Raw genomic sequence first — 9549 nt, forward strand, 5'->3', positions numbered from 1 at the left:
ATATACACACACACACATACATACACACACACACACACACACACACACACACACACATATACATACATACATACTTTCACATAACAGTTGCTATGATAATGAAATATTGTAGCAATTTTGTCCAATATGATGACATCATCATCATAATCATTTTATCCCCTTTACCGCTTGCGCAATGTGGGTTAATATGATGACTTTCAGGCACAAATCCCCGAATAATGTGCCTGATGTAAGCAATGAATACTAAATATTTTTGACAAATATTGGTAAATATAGAACAGCAAATAGAATATAAAATTACCCGGTTTACTAAAATAAAATACTGAACTCTTGTGTACTATGTTAGTATTTAGTATTGCAGAAAAACTGCTTTAAGTCACTCTAGAGTAAAACTCTACTTTCATCATTAACTATTTAATAAATACAATGAAACATTTATAGCAAAGATGTATTCCATTACACAAATCACATTCTGAAAATTTATGAACTATTAATAATAGAAATATCATTAATTAAAACATCATGTAAACAATAGTGTAGCCATCATGCAATAGAAAGAAATAACATACTGAAAGCAACAAAAAAATTGAGCAAGACTAATTATTTATTTAATTACTGATTTATATATATGCATGCATGCATAGGCACGCATAAAAGAAGAATTTATGTATGTGTATGTAAATGAATATATGTAGTATAGTTGGCAGATTATATGATTCTTTTACTTACTGCCTACTTTATTAGTACATGCCACTTCAGTAGCTTCACAAAAAAAGAATTTATAAAATGATGAACATCATTTGATGTACATATACGATGGAAAAAATGTATCTTGTAATTCTTTATAGAAGTTAAGCTCAATTACCTCAGAAATTTCTTTTGTATATAAAATCTGATGAAATATTTCTTAACTTAAGTGATTTAAAAAGTAAAAAAATTGGTAGCCCATCAATTCAGCAAGGTTGTGGCTCCATATTTTCTGTCCAATAAAAATATGACATTAATTACCAATATTTTAAAAAATTTGGGTCAAAAGTTTGGTATATATTAATAACTTTGGTTTAATTGTCTAAAGATTTTATTGATGTGAGTAATGTGAAAATAAAATTATTTGATCTTTTATTTTTTTAATTTGGATATGGTATTCCAGGTACATAGAAAGTGTTTGCAATGATGAAAACAAAAGTTTTATAGATATGTATATGGATACATCTTCCTATCCATATGTTAAAAATTATAAATAATAAATTGTTAACCAGTTGGGTAGAGATTATATATGTATATCAATTATTTTATTTTTATTTGTATGCTTTTAAAACATAAAAATTTAAATTGTTTTATTTAACAGTAAACAGTATATGATAAACACCATTGATCAAACATACAGAAAGAAAATGTTAAAGGTAAATATTCTCCAAAATTCAAATAAGACTGTGAAATTACAATTTATTCGTTTCATACTATGTGAGCAATAAAGTTTGGGATAAACTAGATGGGAATTATATATATATATATTTATTAGGTAAATTCCACACAAACATTTTACTGAAAACAGCACAAAGCATTTGTCTCCTATAGAATTTGAAACTTTTTTATGTTGAAATTAATTTTAGTGTGAATTTGTTTATGTTCCAATTTAAAAAAAATATATCAGGAAAATAGGAAAAAAGTAGTTACAAATAACAGTTTACATAAAGGGTTAGAAAAATAACAATTAAATGGATTCTACCTATAATATACAATTCATAAAATATTTGTTTACTATAGTCTTTTAATCTTATCTCTGAATGTTGAACACAATACAACCAATAACGTGAAGAGAAATTCGCATTTTAGAGTATCTGATGCACTGGTCTGCATTGCAGCTGGACTTTCACCTATGAGTGAAAAATAATTTTAGATTAACTTTCCTTACAATAATTAACTTGACATTATTATAATGGCCTGAACAGTTGGACCAGAAACGTATTTAACAAAGTAACATTTGGTTCAGAATAATTTCCAAAAAATTCACTTCAAGGAATAACCCAGAAATGATGTGTCTACTACAAAGAAATAAAATGAACAAATGAAATGATCAATTAATTTTTAACATAACTCATTAATTAATATTTAAAATTTATAAAAAATTGTGGGAAGTCAAAGAGAATGGAGATTATAGATTTAGCATTTGCAAGCCAATATGTAGATTGTAGACATCTGTACTTAATCTAGTGTAATGTAGAAGAAGAATTGTAAAATGCATCAGTTGTAGTTAACAAAAAAAAAATGTTTGTATGTTAATAACCTTTATTAGTTTTTAATCCTTCCTGAGTGATTTAAGGCCCTTTTTTAGATGACTATCTAATAAGGCCCAATTACAAATAGATCCTTTTCTTTTCTATTCAAGGACTTTGTATCTACCTATCAGCAGGCGCTACAACCCTGCTATGGGTCCTGGCCTCCTCCTCCACCATTTGGCTTGGTTTAGGGCTGCTGCCTTATAATTTCGGACTCCAAGCAGGTTTCGTGCATCCTGTACCACGCCATCCATCCACCAGAGCTTGGGCCGTCCGATTCTTCTTGGACAATGGATTTCTTCTTCCATGACTCTTTTAGGTATTTTGCCGGGACTCCATACGTGCAACATGTCCTGCCCACCCAAGGCGTTCCAGCCTAACAAAGGTCATAATATCTATATCCTGGAGTAGCTCATAGAGTTCTTATTTCTTCTTCTTCTCCAGCTTTCCTCATCCCTTATCGGCCCTTAGATTCTTCGAAGGATCTTCCTCTCGAAGATCAACAGATTATTTCTATCCTGTGTGAATAGGGTCCATGTCTGGGAGGCGTATGTTAGGACAGACCTAATTAGAGTTTTATATAAATGGACCTTTGTTTTCCTGCTAATGAGCTTGCTCCAGAACTGTTTTAACAGACAAAATAGCAATGGTTAGCCGCTGTGATCCTTCGCTTTATTTCAGTGGAAACATTATTTGTTACTGTGACCTGAGATCCAAGGTAAGGAAACTCCTCCACTCTCTCAAAGATACAGCTTCCTATGACAACCTGTCTTTCCTGGGATCTGGCTCCTCTGGTGTACATATATTTCGTTTTATTTTCATTAATAGCCCGACCCATGCGTGCGGCAGCTCTCTGCAGGCTCAAGAAAGACTCGGTAAGCGCAGTAAAATATCATGCCACTATATCTAGGTCATTCGCATAACCGAGCAGTTGGACCGATCTGTTAAATATGGAGCCATTATTCTGGATACCTGATTCTCTCACTACTTTTTCCAGGATCAAATTAAACAGGAGGCACGCTAGAGCATCTCCTTGCCTTAGTCCTTTATTTGAGTCAAATTCAGAAGAGTGTTTGGATTGTATGCGGACCCTGCACCTAACATCTCTCATAGTCATTTTTATAAGGCGTATAAGCTTTGAAGGAACCTTCATTTCTGTGAGTGTCTTGTATAACATAAGGCGCTTGATACTGTCATACAGAAACTTAATTGGTATTTTAAATTCCTGAAATCCACGAACAAGTCGTGGGTTGGGATCTTATATTCATGGGCCCTTTCCATGATTAGTCTGAGGGTATGAATTTGGTCCAACATAGATTTCCCCCTCCTGAAGCCAGCCTGGTACTGCCCGATTTCTCGTTCTGCATGTGGGATCAGCCTTTGTAAAATATAATAATATACTAGTCAGCCAAATGAACAAATCTATATAATTTATGAAAATCTACATATTTTATTATGATAGATTAAATTATAGAAAAAGACAAAGTATAATATTTCATAAAATTATATGATAACCGCCCTTCAGAATATAGCTTCAATAAATTAAAAATAGTTAGTATTTTCAAGAGTATACCTGACAGGACATGTACTCGAACAGTAGCCATATCAGCATTTGAAGGACTGCAAGAATAACGACCTTCATCTGTTGGAAGGGCATTAGTGATGAGAAGGCGGCTGGTAGTTACATCTCCTTTATCAGTTATTATGCTTACACCTCCCCTCTCTGAATCATAGCTAACAACCTGTAATTGAAAATGTTTTTAAATCATAGTTAATAGTCTGATACCAATAGAATATGTGTGTTTATAAATGATAATTATTTCAATTATTTAAGATTACAGTAGACATCTGCCTCAGTAAAAACAAATATCAACAACAATTTTTTGAGCTAGATACTTAACAGTGACTATCTGTTTTAGATAATGTTTCATTGAATGAGTAGACCTTGCTACCAGCTTCTCAATTAAGAAAAGTTTGAAATATTTGTAGATAAAGAAAGTGAATAAATATTTAGGTTTACTTAGATGTTTTGGTAGTATACTTAGGAGTACAATATATTTTCATTTATTGATATCGTATTGATAAGGTATTTTTAAATTGGAATAAAGTGCTCTATTTTCTATGTAAGACAATGGTAAGTGATAGTATGTGAGGATGTGCTGTTTGCATCTTTCAAATGTTGGTTTTAGTGTTCAATATCTAAAGTTTTACTCTGAAAGTATGACTGGATTTAATGGTGGTATTGTAGATTATTGTTGATTTTGAGCGATAATGTTGAACTTGGTCCAAAAGGGTCTTTAGTCATCTAGACATCTAGAACATGTTTTAAGTCAGTTCATTTGGTATCAAAACAGTGGAACTTAAGTGGAATATAGATGGATGGTAAAAGAAAACCAATTGGAATTGATTATAAGATTGATTGAATAAAAATATGAACATAATTTATGGTAAATAAAGAAGAAATTTCTTGGATGAAATTATATCAATACCAATTTTAATTATAAGAAAACTTATTCAAATAATGGAAAATTATAAAAGATTTAAAAAAGTTATTAAATCTTACTCTCACTGGGCCCTTAGTTGAAGGTGAATTAGTAGAAGTGTTATCATCTTCTTTGCTGTAATACCAGAAGATATATGCAGGAGGTGGTTCGGTGCTATGTGTTATTGTACAAGTCAGGTTAATGGTACTTCCATAGTTAACATATATATCAGGACCTCCAATGATAGTTGCAGTAGGGACTGTAAGATGAAAAAAATATATTCTAGATATTTTCTTGTAAAACAGCAAGATTGGTAAATAAAACCACATGCACAATGTAATGTCAGTACTGTAAACAGTTAATATTTCAAATTAAATCATTTTATTTGTTTTTTTCTATAATAAATTAAATTTATACTATAAATAAACTCTATATAGGTAATTCAGTTTTATTTGGACACAAATAGAATATAATTAGAAATAAATCAGCAGATAACTTATAAAAAAAAATAATAAAACAATTTGACCAAGGTTAAACTTAACATATTAAATGTCACTGAATGTTAAAAACAAAGAAATATTCTTAGCATCAATAGTAAAGAATAATTAGTATTTTTTAATGCAATACTAAGAACTAAGATTAAAAACATAGCAAAATTAGAATTTGTTATTTTGAAGCTAGTTTATACTACTATTTTGCAAACCTTGACTATCCATGTTCATTTGTTCATTTAAAAATGCTTCATTGGTGAACTTCGAGTCTTCTGTAGTTGTAGTCTGTAATACATCTAAAATCTAAATGAGAAGCTCTACAACTTTGACTATTTTCTATCTAAATTACAAAAAATTCTTATCTAAATAAATTTATTTCAAATTTCTTAACAATATAACTACATTTTGGACATTTACATATGACAATAATCATACATAATTTGAATCTTTGTGATAAAAAAACAAAACATATGTGATATAATTAAGAAAATATTTGAATCAGACTATTCAGTGCTGTAAGGGTTTTAAATTAGCTCAAAAAATACTTTGAATGAACAAAACTTTTTTTAATTTTCAAAGTAAAAATTTGAAGCATGTTTTATAATACCCCTAAATAAGAACAATATTCAATGGTGCTAAATCTACTAAATATAAATCTTATGTACTTTAGATGCACATCAACACCCAACCTGAAGAACCCAAAGCAAGCTTCTTCCCTCTATGAAACTAGATCACTGTTTTTGAAAACCTGGGAAATTTGATTGTGAATGTGGTCTCTGTCAAAAATTCCATCAGCATGTTTTAGAAAATCTCCAAATCGTTTAAAACTTCAAAAAGTGTTATAAGGACAGTGTGAAGCTGGTTAACAGTTGTACTAAAAGATACATATCATTAGATAGGTTCAATTCTGATGAAAACGCAAAGGAACTTAATGTTATGATCATGTGAAGGCATTGGATTGGAAAGATTATGGTAGGAATTTTGACTTGAATTTGCCTCAATCTCTTTCCCTAATACGCCACTCTTAAATTACCTATCACCTGAAATTTTCCCTTTAATTCAGTTTCCTTCCTCTGTTTTATTGTATTTTAAAAAGTCCTTCAAGTATGTTTTCGTTGATATTTGAATGCAGTTTTTTTTTTTTTTTTACATAGATTTCATTCATTTAAGTGTTATCACAATGAAAACACTTATTTTTTCTACGATTCATCAGATCATTCCTGATCAAACTTTACTGACCTAAAAAATTCCAATATTTTTCCTTTCACAGTAAAATCTTTCAAACTTTTATATCGGAAGTTTCTTGGTGGTTTCTGGAATTATAAAATTCAAAAATAGTAAATATCATCTTGATTCATATTCCAGTATCTTAGAGTTATTTATTCCTTCTTTCCCATTAGAGATACAGTGGGAATCCAATGAAGATGGGATACTGTACTAAAATGCTAGGCGACTGTTTCCTCAATTTCAAAGTTAATGAATCAGTTTTTGCATACTTAAATGGATTAAGCTAGAATAATTGCTGAACTTGTAAAGATTAAGAATTTATATTAGATTATTATAATTGTAAATGAAATTATTATGATTGAAAATTAAATTATTGTAATTATAAATTAAATTATAATACAGATTTAATGTAACATATATTATATTCTCAAGATATGAGAGATAGGATTGTGAACAAATTATAATATGAAAGTATTCATAAAAGCTCTTGTTTCATTAAAATAATAATCTGATCCCATTAACTTACCAACAATGTTCAAATTAATGAAGTAGGCTTGAACTGGTAAAGTGCTAATTTGACATTCATATATCCCAGCATCACGTTTTTGGACCCATTTAATCTGCAATGTCCAATCGTCATCTAATGGGTGATGCAGTGCCATGAACCTCTGGTCTGATGTGTAGGTGTAAGTAGAGACTGTTAGGATGTGGATGTCCCTATGCCTGACCCAGGACACCTAAACATTATAAAATTTAAAAAACTGTAAAATCTATTATTTACAAACTATACTTATGTTTAATGCCCTTATTAAAAAAAAAACAAAAAAACTGCAGGGTATGGTTGAGTATAAAAAAGTTACATGCCCTTAATTATTTTAGCAAGAGAAATAGATCTGTATAATGTTGAAATCATTTAATTAATATTCTTCTTGTTCAAAAAAATGAACTTTACTGAGCCTGAATGAAATCCACTGGCCTTTTGGAAGATGTAATATGGATGCACAAAAATAATAGAATAGGTGCTGGCACAAGTGAGGAGGCAGAAAGGAACATTCTGTCTCACAATATTTTATGAAGGCGCCAGAGTATCTCTCCTCTCCTCAGTATTTTTAAGTCATTTATTTAAAAATAACTCATAAAAAAGTTTAATAAATAGTACAACAGAAATGAGAACAAAATGAAAATATAAGAAAACCGTGTTTGCCTTTTAAAAATGGTTCCATCTTTAAGATTTTTGGAATTTAAGAAGAAATCGCCATATGGGGGGATACATTTCTCATATATCAGAAATCAACTCATTTGATAGGGGTTCTAAACGTTCACGTTTTTATGAGTTGTAGCTGTTGAATTGTCGTAAATTTTCACATAAAACTTTTTGGTTTTCTCGGTAACATGAACACTGGACTCCAAAACAAAGAAATGAGGCTTAATCCAGCAATGAATATCCAAGGATTCCATATATAAGTGTTTTTCGCGTTCAGTGAATTATATTTAAATTTAAAATTTTTAAGTAATTCTCTATAAATTAATTGCATTTATGGTTTTCTTTACTGTAGATAAATTAATCAATTCAAATCATGTTTGAAATATTATTGATTAGTTCACTTAGTAATGGCTTTAAATAAGCCAAACGAATGGTTTCATCTTTGAAAGTGGCATTAAAATTGACAAGAGGAGATTTTCACTTGATATGGGATCAAGATGGATCCGATCAAGAAAAAGTTAAGTTGACTTGCCGATTTTACACAGAAAGTGAAAAGTTCCAACGAAGTTTGATTTATTTAATTACAACAAGCCGGCTAAACCTATAAAATTCTGAAACATGAGAAAATATGCTACTGGTCGATTTAAAAATGGAGGAAATCTCGCCACGGATCTGCCCTGATAATGCAGACTAGAAAATCTTCAAAATCTACTAAGTGAATTACTAGAACAAATAGACTATCCTTTATTTTACAACGAATTGCAACCTTAAAAGGTTGCGAATCGATTCACTTAGTACAGTATTAGTGGCGTTTCGAAAAATTAATAACTGGATTTATTATTTATGAGTGATATTTTATGTCCCTCTACTCTCCTACGTTATATTGATAATAACACGTTACATTAACTTTAATCCCTCTTCTCTCTCCTCCCAAAATTGATAGTCAAAATGAAAGTAAGCAAACATTTGTTGATTGACCGCTGACGGAGCGAAGTAGGTGCGTTCGATTTCAGTAGGTAAAGCACCCCATAAGAGGTAAGTACGATATTGGCTTAATCGACTCTAATATTCGAAGACGAATACAAAACAGCTCTATAAGAAAACGTTTTAGGAAGCGTTGACCTAAAAAACTTTTGAAATTTAAAAAAATTAATATACTTTCTAATGTGCAAGGTTGATAAAAATCTTTTTATTAACAAAACAACATAAGTAAATTATTTGGGCATAATCTTTGGTCGCCTGCTTGGTATCAACAAGTAATAAATAAAGTATGAGATAAGAATCAAATGATATTTGTGTTTTTAATTTAAATTGATAGAAGATAGTTGATCGTATGAAGTACTTGTAAGTATTTGGTCAGTTGTCATCCTTCTTTCAATCAAGACAGCCCTGGCGAAGCCCTGCAAAGTGGGGTGAAAGGTTATTTAACAATAAATAGTTTATTATACTATTTTGGTACCGTTATTGACTACCACCCGGACTATCATCCTACAATCAGTTTTTAATTTAAGTTATTACTCTCAAAACAAAAATCAATACATGATATATTAATAAACTAGACATTTTACTTTAAAATGTATACAATAAATTAAATTATCACTTTAGGAGAACACCATCAGACAGGTCCTTTGTTACATATATATATATTATCGAGATAGGTTATTTTCTTGATTATTCTGCTTGTACAGAAGACCTCGACAATGCGCGTTCAGTTAATAAAGGTAAGGTAATTGACATGGAAGATGACTAGATAGGATGAGACTAACGTATTAGTTAGTATTAACCGGGTACTATTCCGATAAACACGAGGGAGGTATACAGACCTGGAGGGTAGCTAGCTGCCAAAGTCATGCAGGAAGGTGCCT

The 9549-nt window shown here is 30.6% G+C and overlaps 1 protein-coding gene across 2 annotated transcripts; it reads right to left on the reverse strand.

Moving 5' to 3' along the window:
- Nucleotides 1–1426: 1426 nt before the first annotated feature.
- LOC106686744 (protein sidekick) lies at nt 1427–7217 on the reverse strand (the record flags this gene model as incomplete). Of its 2 annotated transcripts, XM_014430220.2 has the most annotated exon segments (5): nt 1427–1877; nt 3853–4021; nt 4843–5021; nt 5466–5549; nt 7007–7217. In XM_014430220.2, coding segments are annotated over 5 exon segments (759 nt in total), but the record flags the coding sequence as incomplete, so codon positions are not given.
- Between the last annotated feature and the right edge of the window lie 2332 nt (nt 7218–9549).

Source organism: Halyomorpha halys, unplaced genomic scaffold (assembly GCF_000696795.3).
Source record: "Halyomorpha halys isolate HHAL.00 unplaced genomic scaffold, Hhal_1.1 Scaffold867.1, whole genome shotgun sequence".
NCBI classification, from domain to species: Eukaryota; Metazoa; Arthropoda; class Insecta; order Hemiptera; family Pentatomidae; genus Halyomorpha; species Halyomorpha halys.